Raw genomic sequence first — 18909 nt, 5'->3', positions numbered from 1 at the left:
TAGTGCCGGATCAGGGCTAAAAACAGGTGAAGACAGCTACCGGCAAGTATATGACTACATGCATTACACCCACATACGTGAGGTATGAGGTGTGAGGTATACCACAAAGGGATAAAAAAAAAAAAAAAAAAACACTGGAGCGGTGCTTGAAAGAGGACATTTTACCAAAATTATGTTGAACTGGACACTGTGCAATAAGTGCTGCAGAGCAAAATAAAAAGTTTCTCTTTTTTTGCCTCTTCTGTGGAGATACGAGCGATCAAAGTATTTGGCCCCTAAACAGTTGAATTTTTTTAAGGCCATGTTGGCATTATGAGTGATTTCACTAGGGGCGTTTATTTTCTCTTTCTGCCGCTGACCAATCATAAGCAGGCAGCAACATACTTGGAAAATAAGAACACGCCCCCATAATACCTTACAACAAGCTCAGAGTCAGCCATGTATTAACAATCAGTCTGGTCTCCTTATTGCAGAATGATGACGTGCTGGAGCACAGCAGACCTGAGTGTGATTAACTTACAGACTTCAGCTCTCATCTCTGGCATTCAGTGTGTGGGACAGGGCAGTATTGCAGAAGTTGATTTTCATTACAAACCCTTCTAGTAATTCTCCTCTCAAATTCAAATTAGCTTTATTGGCAGGACCAAATACACATTAACATTGCCAATGCAAGTGTAGTGATACCAAATCAGTTTACTGCACCTCCCTCCAACATTGACAGATGAAAGCTGTTAATCACACTCAGGTCTTCTGTACTCCAGCACAAGTAATCACTCTGCAGTGAGGAGAGAAGACCATTTCATTATGTCTCACACATAGCCCGTTCTAAGCTATAGCAGGGAGGGCTGTGGAGTCAGAATTGGAGTCCATTTTGGTGGAGTCGGAATAAAATGGATTGACTCAGATTCCTAAAATATATAATAAATTGGGTTCAGTAGTACAATGCAGTATGTGCTGTAAACGTTTTCATAAGAATTTGAGAAAGTTCTGAAATGTCCTATAAATGTCTGTTCTGTTCCTGATCTAAGGATCTCGGCTTTTGGTTGAGATAAATCTGTGCTGCACTTTATGTACATGCTCAGTAGTGAGGCAGTGCTGCGGAGTCGGAGTTGGAGTCGTAAGTCAGGAAAATTGAGGAGTCGGAGTCAGTGGTTTGTCTTACCTACTCCACAGCCTTGATAGGAGGGGTGTGCTCTACAACACTTCTAGCAGTTTGTCTCTCAAATTCAAATTAGCTTTATTGACAGAACCAAATATACATTAGCATTGTCAATGCAAGTGTACTGCTGCCAACTGTGCTGTACCGCCCCTACCTCCACAATGACTGCCAAAGACAACTGAAAGCTGTTAGTTAATCACACTCAGGTCTGCTGTGCTACAGCATGTCATTACTCTGCAGTGAGGAGAGTAGACTGTCAATTCTATTGTGGGTGTATTCTTCTTTACCCAGTGTGTTGATGCCTGCTTATGATTGGTCAGTGTCAAAAAGGGGAAGAAGTACACGCTCCCAGTGAAATCTCTCTGGTAAAGCTCACTTGGATTTAATAAAAACCCCAAAAACTATTTAAGTGCCAAAAAATTTGATCGCTTACATATTCGCAATGGAGAGGGGTGAAATAATTTAAAAAAAAAAAAAAAAAGGTTGTACTCTGAAAGGTTCTCTTTACATGAGGTGTCAGTGCTGTATGCATACAGTTTATTGCATGATGAAACGTTTTATAATTGTGTAATATATAATTCAATTCCGTACTTTATTTTTTTTAGAATCCTCGTTTGCGGTCAGGGAAAGGAAACACTGTTTACATGCATGAGACTGTGTACTGCAACCTTCTGGGAGCTCAATGTATAGGCAGCGACACAAATCTATAAACTACCCCATTAGTCTGTATTAGATTAGAGTTCACACTGCTTAGAACGAGGAATAAAAAAAAAAAAAAAAAAACACAAATAGTAGGGAAACGAACAACTTTTCATGGCAATGAATACATCTTGCATAAATCAGAAAACCCCTTTAAAAGAGAATGTGCCTTCGGAAAATGATCTATTGTTTAAAACAGGCTTTGTTAAATATATATACAGGGTGGTCCAAAAGTAGGTGGACAGAAAATGTAATAGAATGTTCCTGTGCTGAGATAATCTTATACATGTTCCCCTGCTGTGTACTGTGTAATGGCTGTGTCTGACCGTGCAGGAACATGGTCTGATCATAGCACATCTCCTGGGCGGGGGAGGAAGCAAAAGAGTATACAGACAGGACAGCATGGGATCACAGCTGATTCAAACCTACAGATAAAAAGGTTGGTACCTCTCCCTCGAATCAGTTGGTTTACTGAGCATGAGAGGACCTCCATGTTAGTATCAACAAAAATCATCATTATCATGCTTATAAGGAGCACCCTGTGAGTAACAAATAAGTGTGCTCACCCACACGTGACAGGAGGGAATATAAGGGTGCTGTCATGGGCTCTGAGAAATCCAGTTACCGGTAAGTAGCTGTGTCTTTCTCCCTACCCCATGATAGCACCACAGAGAGAATTGCAGAGAATTATATTTTAGGGAGGGACCACAGCCTCCAGAACCCTTCTCCCAAAGGTGATATCAGAGGTAGAGGCTAGATCCAACCGATAGTGTTTGTAAAAGGTAGAGGGAGATGACCATGTTGCCGCCTTACATATCTGTTCTATGAAAACATCAGATCTTTCCGCCCAGGAGATTGCCACTGCTCTTGTTGAGTGAGCTCTCAATCCCTCCGGAGCGGCCTTCCCAGTTGAGGAGTATGAAAGAGAGATGTCGTCCCTTATCCATCTTGGCAAAGTGACTTTTGAGGCTTTAGCCCCTTTTGAGGCCCCTAAAAAAACACACAAAGAGAGACCTATCCTGCCTACACTCTTGCATAGCTGCCAGGTACTAGACCAGACACCTCCTTACCTCTAAAGTATACAGATCTTTTTCCCCTTTGTTTTGGGGATTAGAGAAAAAGGGATGGAAGGAAAACTTCATGGGATCTGTGAAAATGTGATGCCACCTGGTGCAAATAGGCTGGGGCTGGTTTGAGAATGACCCTATCGTCCAGGATCTGTGTAAAGGGAGAGCCTGCAGACAGGACCTGGATTTCGCTAACTCTGCGGGCCGATGTTAATGCCACTAAAAGCACAGTTTTGAGAGATCAACCTTTAGAGATGTGCTGTAAGGCTATAAGAACCAAATGTAAGTCCCAAAGTGGCAATTTCTGACTAGCGATGGGCCTAGATCTAGCAGAAGCTTTAATAAATCTAGACACCTAGCGATTTCCTATCAGATCACAATTGTATTGTACAATGCAGCAACTTGGACCTTCAGGGTGCTAGTAGCCAAACCTTGCTCTAACCCCTTCTGCAGAAATTCTAGGATGACAGCAATATGAACTCCTTCCTTTATACTGGACCCTGAAGTCAAAAGAAACTTTTTTCAAGTTTTCCCATAAATTTTGGTAGTGACAGGTTTTCTACTCTGAAGGAGTGTGGAAATTACATTTGGGGAAAAACCTATATTCCTCAGGAGTGCCCTCTCAAATTCCATTCGGTCATGTGTAAATTTGTTACCTGTGGATAATACACTGGTCCCTGAGAGAGAAGATCCAGGACTTCTGGGAGCACCCAGGGGTCGGTGATGGACATCATCCTCAGCCAGGAAAACTAAGCTCTCTTTTGCCAAAAGGGGGCTATCAGGATTACTTTTTCCCTGTCTTCCCTGATCTTTCTTAGAACCGCAAGTATCAGGAAAACTGGGGAAAAGGAATAGGCCAGATCATGAAGGTATCTAGAGCTAGAGGGTTCCCCCCGTTGTCTATCGAGCAGTACATGTCTACCTTCTTGTTCTGACTGTTGGCAAAAAGATCTATGAAGGCCCCACATTTCTGCCATCTGGTCGAATATGGACTGCTTTAGTACCCATTCACCCTGTTTTAATTGGGTCCAGCTCAGGAAGTCTGCTCTGTGATTTTCTACTCCCTTTATGTGAAGTGGTGATAGAGACATAAGATTGATTTCTGCTGTCTGGAAGATTAAGTCTGCTACCTCCATCAAAAGACGGGAACGGGTCCCTCCCTTGTGGTTCAATAATGTCACTACCACTCGGATGTCCAAAAATACTCTCACATGACGACCCTGAAGAGAGTCTAAAAATTCTATGAGGGCAAATTTTATTGCCAATAGCTCATGTTTGAGGACAATGACTTTAGCTCCTCTGACCAGACGCCCTGAGCTACTTTGTCTTTCAGATGTGCCCCCCCCCAACCAATCTCTGGGGCTTGCATCTGTGGTCAGTACCTGAGTAATCTTGCTCATCCACGGAATACCTATGGTTAGTTTGTCTACCTTTATCCACCATCCCAGGGAAAGAATAGCTTTGGGAGACAGAGTTAGCTGACCTTCTAAATGTCCTTCTAGAGAAATGTCAGCTCCTAAAATTTCCCACTGCAGATCCCTGGTGTGAATTTGAGCACACTGAACTGCCGGAATGGAGGAGTTCATGGAGTCTAGAAGGCACATAGCCTTCCTCAGAGTAATGGAGGGGTGATCCACTATGCGAGACAACTAACCCATAACTTTTTGTATTTTCTCCTCTTGGAGAAGACATTCCTGTTTTTCTGAGAATAAGCCTTAGAAACTCCAGCACCTTTTTTGACTTGTTTTTTTATTTTTTAGGTTTAAAAGCCAACCTAAATTTATCAAGGGATTCATGGCCTTCTCCAGCTGATTTTTGCAGTGTTGGATGAAGTTGCCTACTACCAAGAAGTCATCTAGGTATGGAACAATCAGGATGTTTCGCTTCCTCAGGTGTGCCATTGCTTCTGCAACCAATTTTCTCAACACCCAAGGAGCAACAGCTGGACCAAACGGGAGGGCTGCGTATTGGTAGTGTCTGATTTTCCCCTCTTTTGAGACTGCTACTCTGAGGAATTTCCGATAGTCTTTGTAAATCGGGACATGATAATATGCATCCCTCAAGTCCAGGACGGTCATAAAACAATCCGGAAACAGAATTTTTACAGTTGCTTTTATTGTCTCCATCTTGAAGATCTGAATCTTTAATGACCCGTTTAGTTTTTCAAATTTATGATTGTCCTGAAGGATCCATCTGGTTTCTTTACCAGAAACAATGGGGAATAAAATCCTTCCTTTTCTTTCCTCGAGGCCAGGCCTAAAATCTCTTGTTCTAGCACTATTTGCTCCTCGATTGAGGACCACAGGGGAGTCACTATGAAGTTTGGCTTGGGGACTGAGAGGAACTGTAATTTTAGGCCAGATTTTATTAGGCCCAGAATCCAGGAACTGCTGGGGATCTTTTCCCAGGCTGAAAAAAAAGAGGGATAATCTTCCCCCCACCTGGGGAAAACCTTCATCGGGAAGGCTTTCTATTGTCATGAGAAGGGTCACTGAACATGAATCCTCTGTTTCTCTTTTTCTTATCTTCCCACTTATCCTGGTCTTTGGGGCGCCTTCTCCACATAAAATTTCTTACTCTGAAAGGACCTTTTATATGAAGGGATAGAGAGGACGGAGATTAGTTTATTATCACCCGCCTTATCGAGTATATCATCTAAAGTTGTCCCAAACAAAAATTTACCCTCACAAGGAACGGAGCACAATCTAGATTTTGTCTGAAGGTCTCCTGGCCAACATTTAAGCCAAAGAGCATGACGGGCTGCATTGGAGAAAGCTGCAGACTAGGCTGCCAACCTAACTTGAGTCAGTGGATGCATCAGCCAAAAAAGCAGCAGCCCCCAGCATTAAGAGAATTGCATCTAACACTTAGTCCTTGGATACCCTATCCCGAAGTTGTTTCTAGCTGGTCTAACTATACCATTAGTGATCTGGCGGTACAGGTTGCTGCTATAGCAGGTTTCAACCCCCCACCAGAGGCTCCCCAGGACCCTTTCAGGAAGGTGTCAGCTTTTTTTATTTAGGGAATGCTTCAATACCCCCATATCCTCAAAGGGAAGGGCAAATTTTTTGGAAGCCTTAGCAATAGCCATGTCCAGCTTCAGGGCTTTCTCCCAAAATGAACACACAGGATCATCAAAGGGATACTTCCTCTATGGGATAGAAACATTCTTTCAGGTCTCTTCCATTCCTTCTTAATCAGAGATTGAACTTTGTTATTAAGAGGTAACGACCTACGTTTTTTCTGATCCAGCCCACCACACATTATATCTTGAATGGTTTTCTCTGAACGAGGGTCTATCATCCCCATAGTAGATTTAACAGCCTTAACGGGACTATTAGTTTCCTCTACTGGGAAACAATTTCGTCCTCTTTTCAAGATGAGGAGGAAGAGGATGATAAATCAGAAGAATCCAAATTCATCTGCTCTCCCTCTTCCAAACTACTAGACCCAGATTTAGGGGATAAATTCTTGGACTTATGTTTTTTAACCCTATTCCCCTCTATCTTAATTACAGTTCAGAGACAAATTTGGGGGTTTCCTCACAAACTGTTTGCTGTATGCATGAATTGCACAGTCTTTTCACCCATGTAGAGGGCAATTCTTCACTGCAGAGTGCACAGCTCCTATGCTTGGTCTTGCTTCCACTTTTTCCTCCCTCAACAAATGAGAAGAGAGGAGGGCCCTAATTAAAAGGTCAACTTTTACAAAAGATCACTTACCAATTCTGACGCAACCTGGAGTACCAGTTTAGAAGGAGGGACCATATCAGCTGATGGATTTCCTCTGAGAGCTGGAGATTTGTCCACCACACGGGAGTCTTTACTGTGCCTGTTAGATCTGCCAGAACGCCCACTTCCACTGCTGCCACAACCACAATGAAAGGAAGAATCCTCATGCTGTCGTGTGCTCTGCAGCCTCCGCTTCTGCTGCTGCTGTGGACTCTGCTGCTCCTGTGACAGCTCCTCCATTGTTGCCTCCATAACTAGAGAGGACCGTTAAAGGGTCACTATTAACTTTTAGGATTGCTACTTCCTGTAGGTGGCACTAGAGTTCTAGTCCTTTTCCTCTCCGAAGAGACAATTTTCATATTTCCCAGAGGAGCATTGTGGTTTTAAAAGTCTCCTCACCGTGACATGCTTAACATGTCACTCTCCGCAAGGAGAAATGTTACCCCTTGGTTACCGGTCTGACACCTCTCACCCAGCCAAACCAGAACTCACACTTTGCACTGATGAGGGGCAGTGTCTGAAAATTGAGTTTCTGGTTCTGGCTTATATCCTAAGTCATGTGATAAGGCTTGTTAAAGAGTCACTATTGACTTTTAGGATTGCTACTTCCTATAGGTGGCACTAGAGTTCTAGACCTCTTCCTCTCTGAAGAGACAATTTGCATGGACTCCATTACCAAAGCCGCCAAGTGCCAGAACAGCAGAATCCCACCTGAAGTGCCCCCATTTTGGAAATTACACCCCTTTGGGAATTCATCTATGGGTGTAGTGACCATTTTCACTCAATGGATAATTTCCAGAAACAAGCAGCAGTGGATGTTGCAGACCAAAAATTGCAAATATACCATTGTAATGCACAATATATTGTGCCCAGCTTGTGTCTCTGGAGACATCTCCCTCCCACACCTGGAAATTGTTGAGAGCTCTACTCAAATGCGTCATTCACTAAATAAACCAAATGCTTGAATGACAAATGGGATAAATTAATACAGTTTAAAAACATGGTTCCGTGTGGAAGATTTTAAAGCAGTCAGTGAGACATAAGGGTATCATGCCTCGTTCCTCTCTTGGAACGTACACAAAATCTTCTCTGGGGGTTCTTTCTTGTTTTTTCAAAACCAAGATTTTCAATTACCTTTCCAGATAATAAAGGAAAGTTTCTCAATTTCCTGCTTTTTTGTATAAAACAAAAGAATTATATGCGGCCACCTGATACAAACAAATGACTAATTTTTATACCAGGTATATGATTTTCTTGATACCTGGTATGGCTGTAGAACCTGGTCTGCAAGGTCCACACCCCCATGTATTTGTTGTAGTCAATGACTGACACAGGTTTATGTTTTGGAATTGTGGATCTTAGTTCTACAGTGGCCCTTGTAGCATCAGTGTAGCTCGAGCTGAGGATAAAAATATCTTTCTTATCCTTATACTTAAGGGCAAGCAGCTCTTCATTGCGTACAGACCCTGACTGCCCCTTTTGGAACTTTTTTGACCAATGATTGTGAAAACCCCTGACGGTTCATACGCATGGTCCCACAAGCTCCTATGTTGTGTTCAACCAGACTTTTAAATAGGGTATGCTGATGTAGTAATTGTCTACATACAGATTGTAGCCTTTTTGTAAAAATAGACCTATCAGCTCCCAAACGATTTTTCCAGATGTCCCCAGATAATTAGGGAATCCTGGTGCGTTTAGTTGGCTATCTTTCCACTAATAAATGTGAAAAGCTGATGTGTATCCGGTTGAACTCTCACACATTTCATAGAGTTTTCTCCAAACATTGCCCTCCTCTTAGATAGAATAAATTGCTTGAGGTGCAGTCTTCCTCTGAATTTTACAATGAACTCATCGATAGAAATGTTTTGCGTTGGGGTGTAGAGCCTTAAGAACATTTCTGTCAACTCTTTGATGATGGGTCTGATTTTAAGGTTCAATAGATATTGTTAAACATAAGAAATAACAGTCAGTGAACAAGGAAACAGTGTATTAATGGAGTTGGCACATTATATATCATTTAGACACTTAGAAATCAAGTTCTATTTAATTCTTATAAATATACAACAGATCATATCATATCCTAGATTGACTGACCAGTAGATGGAGTATTAACATAAGAGTTAAGATTTATAGAATAGCAAAGCAAATTAAATCTTAAAAGACATTGACAACATGCAAAAGGAAAGTAGGGGGAGGAAAAGAGATGTTTGAAAAACAAGAGGCTAAAACATGAAGGGAGTAAGGTATAACAGTATATCTTTCTTCGCACATCTACCATTATTCTAGCTGATTTGACAATTTCTCTCTATCAGAATGGAGATGAGATCCAGTTTTTAAACTCGTCTGAATCTCTGAATGAAGTCCAAGGAAGCCAAGCTCTCTTGTATTCGTACAAACTTCTATTCAGCCAGTTATCGGAAATTACCAATTCCTCCATGCGTATCAGATTATCCAAGGACTCTACCCACTCAACTTTGGAAAGAATGGTCTTTATTTTCCAACGTCTGGGAATGATTTGTCTGGTTGTTGTTAGAAATAGTCTCAATTTCCATTTTTTAATACTAGAATTGGACATAGGCAAGAGTGAGAGCAGAGCCACCTCAGGAGTGTTTTGTATGTTGGTGACGAATAGCTAGTTAAAAAGATCAAATATTGCTACCCAGATCTTAAAGATTTGGGGACATTTCCACCAGATGTGGGATGATGGGTCTGATTTTATATAGTCTGTCATGTTCTGGGACATTTCAGGGCAGGGATTAACTATGGTCGTTAAAATGCCAAAATCTCATGAGCATTTCATAGTGGATCCTAGGAAGAACGACAGAAAACAGGGGTGGCTTGAACAGGGTGGTTGGACCAGTAAGACCGAATGCTCATTTATTTTTTTGTTTTAAGAAGCCCCATGGTAATTGTAAGTCCTAAAAAAATTTCAATTCAGGAAGATTAGTTGGAGTCCATAAATATGACCTAGCAAAATAGGATGGTGGATTCTGGCTGATAAATTGGGAAGCATATAAACAGGTTTGCAGGACAATATGCTCTAGCAACCTGTCACAAACAAATTAAAAAAATGAACTGGTCAAAAATCTTCCACCTCCATATTTATACCAGGAGTGGCATCAAAATCAGGGATAAATGGAGCAGCCGAATCCGAAGCTTCCCATCTGGGAAATGCTAGATCATGTGGCAAAGCTCCTTGTACATTGGCGTGCACCAATTCACTAGTACTAGGTTCACTGCTTGTACTGGGCAGGGTTCTCTGATCTGGAGATGTTTCTCCAGTAGCGCTATGTGTCCCTCTTGTACTGGTCCTTGTCATGTTTGAGGATGGACCAGAATCACTGCTCATTTCTGAGCCATCACTGTCGCTGCAACTAAAGCCCTCAAAATCATCATCGCCATCTAACATTGCACTTTCTTCACTGTCAGAACATAAAAGGGCATACGCCTCCTCTGCAGTATAAGGCTGTGTGCACATGTTGCAGATTTGGTGGGTTTTTGCCATGCAGATTTGCTAGCAAAACCTGATGCCAGCAAAGTGAATGAGAATCCTAAAGTGTCATACACACGTTGAGTATTTTTGACTTGCAGATTTGGTGCAGAAAATAATCGGCAGCATGTCAATTCTCTGCGTTTTTCACCTATTGAAAGCACTGAAAAAAAGCACGCAAAATGCAATGTTTTCGAGGCTGTGTTTTCCTGCCAAGAGATGCAGAAATTTCTGCACACAAAATACTCAACATGTGCACATACCCCAAGAATGACGTGCCATTTCATTACTTTTTATATATAAATGTACACTCTACAGTATTAGTTATATTTTAGCAGGAAATACGTTCTTATCAAATTATATATACATAGTATTTGAATGTGTATATTAGTACAAAAATGAACAAATTAATTAACGCAACTAATTGATCAAATACTAATAAATGATCAGTAAAACAAATGCGATCAACCCTAAACGATTCATTTTAATTTTAAGAATATAAATATATTAAATTATGAATAATACAATATACAGTTGTGCTCAAAAGTTTACATACCCCGAAAGAATTTTTCCTTTCTTGGCCTTGTTTCAGAGAATATGAATGATAACAAAAAAAACTTTTTCTCCACTCATGGTTATTGGTTGGGTGAAGCCATTTATTGTCAAACTATTGTGTTTTCTCTTTTTAAATCTTAATGACAACCAAAAACATCCAAATGACCCTGATCAAAAGTTCACATACCCCAGTTCTTAATACCGTGTGTTGCCCCCTCGAACATCAATGACAGCTTGAAGTCTTTTGTGGTAGTTGTGGATTAGGTTATTTTCTCGGATGGTAAAGCTGCCCATTCTTCTTGGCAAAAAGCCTCCAATTCCTGTAATTTCCTGGGCTGTCTAGCATGAACGGCGCGCTTGAGATCTCCCCAGAGTGGCTGAATGATATTGAGGTCAGGAGACTGAGATGGCCACTACAGAACCTTCACTTTGTTCTGCTGTAGCCAATGACAGGTCGACTTGGCCTTGTGTTTTGGATCGTTGTCATGTTGGAAAGTCCAAGTACGTCCCATGCGCAGCTTCTGGGCTGATGAGTGCAAATTTGCCTCCAGTATTTGCTGATAACGTGCTGCATTCATCTTTCCTTCAACTTTCACCAAGTTTCCTGTGCCTTTGTAGGTCAAACATCCCCAAAACATAAGTGATCCACCTCCGTGCTTTACTGTAGGAATGGTGTTCCTTTCATCATAGGCCTAGTTGATCTTTCTCCAAATGTAACGTTTATGGTTGTGCGCAAAAAGTTAAATTTTAGTCTCAAAACTGCAAATTACCTTGTACCAGAAGTTTTGAGGTTTGTCTCTGTGCTGTTTGGCGTATTGTAGGAGAGACACTTTGTGGCATTTGCGCAGTAATGGCTTTCTTCTGGCGACTCGACCATGCAGCCCATTTTTCTTCAAGTCTTATTGTGCATCTTGAAACAGCCACACCACTAGTTTTCAGAGAGTCCTGAATTTCAGCTGATGTCATTTGTGGGTTTTTCTTTGCATCCCGAACCATTTTCCTGGCAGTTGTGGCCGAAATTCTTGTTGGTCTACCTGACCGTGGTTTGATTTTTACAAAGCCCCAGATTTTCCATTTGTTAATCACAGTTTGAACGCTGCTGGCTGGCATTATCAATTCCTTGGATATTTTTTTGTATCCATTTCCTGTGTTATACAGTTCAACTACCTTTTCCCGTAGATCCTTTGACAATTTTTTTTCTTACCCCATGACTCACAATCCAGAAACGTCAGTGGCTGGATGAAAGAGTCCGTCGGGATCCCAGAAACTCACTCAGCTTTTATGCACACACACTGATTACAAGCAAACAGGTCACAGGTGAGGATGTTACCTTTAGTAGCCATTCACAACCATTTGTGTCAAATTCTGTGCATGTTATGAGGCCAAAATTACCAGGGTACGTGAACTTTTGATCAGGGTCATTTGGATGTTTTTGGTTGTCATTAAGATTTAAAAAGAGAAAACACAGTAGTTTGACAATAAATTGCTTCACCCAACCAATAACCATGAGTGGAGAAAAAGGTTTTTTGCTATCATTCATATTCTCTGAAATAAAGCCAAGAAAGGAAAAATTCTGCCGGGGTATGTAAACTTTTGAGCACAACTGTAGCTAGTCAATTTATACATTTATACTATACTAAACACCTACCCTATATTATCCTATATCGTAACTAATAAATTGATGGGACTAACTGGGAAAGGGGAGAATCTATTGATTTGTCTGTGTCTTTACAGTATTACAAGATCGCCCACTGACACATCTCTTGTCAAAAGCACTTGTCACACTTTCTCCTCTGATCGCTCACTATATAGAGGAGTTACCTGTCATTGTAGTCGAATTTTAAGTTTAGTGGCCAATGTGAATATTGCAAGATTTCTGAGTTTGTTTATATAAAAGATATGGAAAATTGAGAAAAAAAAAAAACACAAAAATAGTAAAAAAAAATTACAACATAAAAAACTAATTTAAACAATAGGTCGTTTTCTGATGATACATTCCCTTTAACGCCTTCCTAAGACAATTAGGTGAATATTTTAGAATGATTTGGAGGTAAGATTATATATCGTGATCAGGAAATAGCATAAGTAGACTTGACATGTGCTGGACATGGGGGCGCAGACTAGACGTGAGGCACATCACTGGTTAAAAGTAACAGCATTTTTTATAAGCGCCTCATGAAAAAGTTCTTCGCAGATGAGGGCAAATGATGGGAGACAAAGTTGCAGAAGACTTGCGTGTCTCTCCTAATAGCAGTAGCCTGACTGGGCATACAGAACAGACTGCCATCAACTAAACATTGATGCTTCGAGGGAGGGGGGGGGGACATGCGGTTCCCAAATCAATCAGGCATGACATTCACCAGTCCGGGAGCCACGTGGGAATTACCATAAGTGACACACGGCATTTCCCCGGCTCAGTATGACCGGTCACACAGGTGCATGAATTATCCTCTCATACACATCCAGGTGCCGGCAGCCGCACTCACCAAGTCGTTCTTTCCCGGTACCTTTGGATTCTGCAAACTTCTCCAATAAACTTTCGACTGTGATGTTCTCCATGTTATTTATAAAGTCTTCATGTCCCTGGAAATAAGGAAAGTGAAGAGCCTGTAAGTGTAATAACAGTTAGGAATCCAGACAGGAAGCATCATCAATAACACAATGTGGAAACAGCATATCATATACTAGAGTAAATGGAGAATACGCAGTTGCGAGATTTACCAAACTAAAAGCGCCGTAAAACTGGAGAGATTTGCGTAACAAACAAAAACGGACATCCATGACACGGGCTACATTTATTATATGTTTTAGACACGTACTCCACACTGATCGACATGGGGTCGTGCCCTCGCAGAAAGGAGTTGGTATCATATGTGACTTAGTGAGCCAAAAAAATGCTCCAAAATTGCAAAGTTCACATCGGACATAAAAAAGCCGAATAAAAAGCGGTGCAAACTAAGGCCCTGATTCTTCAAGGACAGCGTTTTTCACACCAGTCTTGAAGAGGAGATATGCTGGAGTCAGACACTCGATTCATTAAGAGGTTGTGACTCCGGCACATCTGACAAGTGGTGCAAAACTGTGCGCACCTCGCCACAAATCTTAAGCCCATCAAAGACTGGAGTAAGATTTGTGGTGTAAGGAACGCCAATGGTCGTCATGAATTTGATGAATTGGGGTTGCCACACCCCTGTCTCAGTTCTGTCCACTTAGTCGGAGCTGGGTAAAATTGTCATGAGACAGACAAAAGTCGTAAAATTTTAGTGCAGTCTCACGCTGCATCAACATCAGGGGAATTTTCAAAGATTTGATGAATCCAGGTCTAAGGCTAGACCGTCTTAAACAGGTTTTCCCATGAACAAAGTTGATTTTAATCAATAGATCTTGGAATAATAATAAGTTCCACAATTAGATGTGATTAAATAAAATGTTCCTGTGCTGAGATAATCTTATAAATGTGCCCCTGCTGTGTACTGTGTAATGGCTGTGTCTGACTGTGCAGGAACATGGTCTGATCATACCACATCTCCTGGGCAGGGGGGAGGAGCAAATGAGAGTATACAAACATTACAGTAGGGGATCACAGCTGATTCTTTTTGAGGTAAAACATTTTACTGCCTGTTTTTAAAAAATGTTTTCTCTCAAATAAAGAATTTGCAATCCAAAGCTGTAATGTCTATTAACTTTTTTTGCTTCCCCCCCCTGCCCAGGAGCTGTCGTATTATCAGACCATGTTCCTGCACTGTCAGACACAGCCATTACAAGGGGCACATTTATAAGATTATCTCAGCACAGGAACATTTTATTTAAATACATCCAATTGTGAAAATTATTATTATTTCAAAATCTACTGATTAAAGTGAACTTTGTTCATGGGAAAACCCCTTTAACCCCTTAACAACATTAGACGTACTAATACGCGTCTGTGCCCTGGGAGCCAGACCCGTATTAGTACGTCATCGCGATCGCGCGCGCACACAGGCTGTGCGATTGTCACAGCTGACACCCGGTACTATGTGCAGGGAGCGGTCCCGCACCGCTCCCCGCACATTAACCCCCGCAATGCTGCGATCGAAGTCGATCGCAGCATTGCGGTGGCAAGGGGAGGTGATCGCAGATACTCACCTCCTCTTCCGGCCTCCAGCGCTGTCTGCCGCGGCTTCCAGGATGTTGCCATGACGACCCGATGTCGTCATGACAACATCCGGGTCACCAGACAGCAGGAAGATTTTTTGGACATGCGCAGTGCATCTCCAAACTATCTTCTCCCTGTCCAGCGCTGACAGGAGCTCTCCAAACGCGACATGGTGTCCGCTAACAAATTGGAACCATGTCGCGTTTGGAGATCCCCTGTGTGCCTAAACATTGGAGCTCCCCCACAAGTGACTCCATTTTGGAAACTAGACCACCCAAGGCACCTATCTAGATGCATAGTGAGCACTTGGAACCCCCAGGTGCTTCACAAATTGATTCGTAAAAATGAAAAAGTGAAAAAAAAAAAACACTTTTTCATTTTTACAAATCAATTTGTGAAGCACCTGGGGGTTCCAAGTGCTCACTATGCATCTAGATGGGTGTCTTGGGGGGTCTAGTTTCCAAAATGGGGTCACTTGTGGGGGAGCTCCAATGTTTAGGCACATCAGGGGCTCTCCAAACGCAACATGGTGTCCGCTAACAATTTGAGCCGATTTTCCATTCAATTTGTTAGCGGACACCATGTTGCATTTGGAGAGTCCCTGTGTGCCTAAACATTGGAGCTCCCCCACAAGTGACCTCATTTTGGAAACTAGACCCCCCAAGGCACCTATCTAGATGCATAGTGAGCACTTGGAACCCCCACTGTTTAGGCACATCAGGGGCTCTCCAAACGCAACATGGCGTCCGCTAATTATTCAAGCAAATTTTACAATCAAAAAGTCAAATGGTGCTCCTTCCCTTGCGAGCCCTGCCGTGGCCCAAACAGTGGTTTTTCCCCACATATGGGGTATCTGCGTGCCCAGGGGAAATTGCACAACAAATTTTGGGGTCCATTTTTTCTCGTTACCCCTGTGAAAATAAAAAAAAATGGGTCTAAAGTAACATTTTTGTGAAAAAAGTTAAATGTTCATTTTTTTCTTCCACATTCAAAAAATTCCTGTGAAGCACCTGAAGGGTTAATAAAGTTCTTGAATGTGGTTTTGAGCACCTTGAGGGGTGCAGTTTTTAGAATGGTGTCACTTTTGGGTATTTTCTGTCATAAAGACCTCTCAAAGTGACTTCAAATGTGACGTGGTCCCTAAAAAATGGTTTTGTAAATTTTGTTGGAAAAATGAGAAATCGCTGGTCAACTTTTAACACTTATAGCTCCCTAACAAAAAAATTTGGGTTCCAAAATTGTGCTGATGTAAAGTACACATGTGGGAAATGTTATTTATTAACTCTTTTGTGTGACATATCTCTCTGATTTAAGGGCATAAAAATTCAAATTTTGAAAATTGCTAAATTTTCGCCAAATTTACGCTTTTTTCACAAATAAACGCAAGTGATATCAAAGAAATTTTACCAAAATCATGAAGTACAATATGTCACGAAAAAACAATCTCAGAATCAGGGGGATCTGTTGAAGCGTTCCAGAGTAATTACCTCATAAAGTGACAGTGGTCAGAATTGTAAAAATTGGCCTGGTCATTAACGTGCAAACCACCCTCAGGGGTTAAGGGGTTAAAATATGGCCTATTAATCAAACATCATGAACCACTATGATAAATTTGGTGCATTTTAAGACCATTCAGTCTAAGTTTGACCATCTGAGAATTACACAGTATTGATAAATCGGCTCCAGTGCCAAAACTGTAAAGGCAGCAGCAGATCAGCGGGCGCTGACCGGTTACGGTGGTCACGTGATTTTATTGATGTCAGGTGACAAGAGGGAGGAACAGCAATGAGATCAGAGAAACAGTATTGATCCAGAAGGTAAGCATAGATTTTTTTTTTTTACTATTTTATGCTGCACACTGGGCCTATTAATAAAGGGTGATCCAATAGTGGACAAGCCCTTTAAATATCACGAGATGAACATACCTGGCCTATCTGGATGTGGACCTCACTAACAGAATGGGAAAAGCAGCCAATGATCTCCTTCACTCGGACAAGGTGCGCCTCCTCAATGTCCTGGAATTTCTGCAGAATGTAAATCACCAAAAGTAAGTAAATCTGTTGTCCGACACATAATTATGATGGCACACTAACACATTCATCTTATTCATGCTGCCCCCTATAAATGGTAAGCTCCATCCCCAGTCTGACAATACGGCTGTCAGTAAAGGGACATACAGAATTCACAATTCTCTTTTGTGGGGTGATTCCATGTGAATATTGTTTATGTGCACTGCTGGAAATGAAGAGTTTTGGCTAAAAGTTAATACGATAGGTGGTCATTTACAAATAGTCATTGCAGGGGAAAGGTATGATCAGTCGATTCAATAAAAGGAAATGTGGATGAGAAACAACCTTTAAATGCCCAGCAACTAGCTTTTTTTTTTTTTTTTTTTTTTATCTACAGGCACACTGTTTATATGGTGCAGTAGAATAGGCCCTGTAATGGTGCCTGCTGCTTCCCCAGGGTGGGTGACCGCTCCTACTCCTATGGTTGGAATTGGAGGACCCCATGATCCCAGCTATTTAATCTTTTGCTGCCACAGTCAGGAGCAACAGTGGCATTAATATAGGGACATCACCTGTGATTGGGTCATCAGGATGTCTGGTGTACGCTCAGTCCTGGGACCACATCAATTCACACACTGTAGTTAGTACAACATTTAGCGTTCTATATTAGTCAGTGTCATAGTGACCCATAATGTATTACCATATAGAAGAAGGCTTCTGCACTGGAAGCTTAAAACACAGAAGAAAATTGGTGTTATATGTGTTCAAAAAAATGTTCCTGTGCTGAGATAATCTTATAAATGTGCCCCTGCTGTGTACTGTGTAATGGCTGTGTCTGACCACACAGGAACATGGTCTGATCATACCACAGCTCCTGGGCGGGGGAGGGGAGGAAAAGAATAAACAATAATACTACAGGGGATGGTAGTTGCTGCGGTATGATCAGACCATGTTCTTACACGGTCAGACACAGCCATTAGGCCGGTTTTACACATCCTGGTATTTCCGGTACCGGAAAAACAGTACCGCAGATATCCGTGTGCACCTGAGTGGCACACATGCCGCATCAGGATCACACGTACCGACGCCAAAGAATCAGCATACAGTTAGCGCTGTTCCCAAGCGCTGCCCTCATCACTGTCCCCTGCTTGCGCTGCGATCTGTGCGAGCAAGGGACAGTGATGAGAGTAGTAGTCTGCTCTCGCTGTGTCCTGGTTTAAAAATAAGAAAAACATTTAAAAAATCCTTATACTCACCTGTCCGAAGAAGTCCCTCGCTGTAATCCGGCCGGGGAGAATGACTCCCTCCAGCGAGCGGGCCCCGGAGCTGCGCTCAGCAAGCGGTGTCCTGTTACTCACTGAGCTCAGCACAGAGCAGGGGCCCACTCGCTGTAGCGAGTCATTCTCTTCAACTCCTCTCCGTGAGGGGTCAGGTGAATTACAGCGGCGGATATCTTCGGGGGACAGGTGAGTATAAGGATTTTTTATTTTATTCTTATTTTTACACCAGGAGCACCCTGCGCTTGGGAGCAATGCTAACTGTAGCGCTGGTTCCCAGCTGCCGGTACAGGTCACACTTATGACACACGGATTGCAGCCCAAGCAGCCCTAAAAATACGGACATGTCAACGTGTTTCGCCCACGGACACACAGTGCGTGGAAACACACAGACATGTGCGCAGACCCATTTATTTGAATGTGTCTACGTGTGTAAGTGTCTCCGGTACATGTGGAAACTCACCACTCGTACCGGACACACTGAAGTATAAAAGAGGCCTTACACAGTACACAGCCATAACACATATTTAAGATTATCTCAGCACAGGAACATTTTATTTAAACACATCCAATTGTGGAAGTTATTATTATTACAAGATCTATTGATTAAAATGTACTTTGCTTGTGGGAAAACCCCTTTAAGCCTTAACCAGACAAGGTTATTAAAGAGTTAAATGGCACAAATTTAATATAAATCTAAACTGAGATATATCTTTACAGCAAGCTCTCAAAAAGGAAGTTCCATTGTTCAAAACCAATCATTAGCAGACCATCGCCATAATGATTC

General features: G+C 41.9%; 1 protein-coding gene across 5 annotated transcripts in view; it reads right to left on the bottom strand.

Annotated features, from left to right (window-relative positions):
• The window catches only part of FCHO2 (FCH and mu domain containing endocytic adaptor 2), a 167120-nt gene that overhangs the window by 60291 nt on the left and 87920 nt on the right, over positions 1–18909 (bottom strand). For all 5 annotated transcript variants that reach the window (XM_073679650.1, XM_073679676.1, XM_073679659.1 and 2 more), the window contains exons 7-8: positions 16762–16860; positions 13188–13284 (exon numbers count right to left, since the gene is read on the bottom strand). In XM_073679650.1, coding sequence (XP_073535751.1) covers positions 13188–13284; positions 16762–16860 — 196 coding nt within the window. The remainder of the gene's footprint in view (positions 1–13187; positions 13285–16761; positions 16861–18909) is intronic.

This window comes from Phyllobates terribilis, unplaced genomic scaffold (assembly GCF_046119375.1).
Source record: "Phyllobates terribilis strain yellow unplaced genomic scaffold, ASM4611937v1 Scaffold_1__5_contigs__length_1240528914, whole genome shotgun sequence".
NCBI classification, from domain to species: Eukaryota; Metazoa; Chordata; class Amphibia; order Anura; family Dendrobatidae; genus Phyllobates; species Phyllobates terribilis.
Note: the sequence above shows the minus strand (reverse complement) of the source record. Positions and strands in the feature narration are given on the sequence as shown.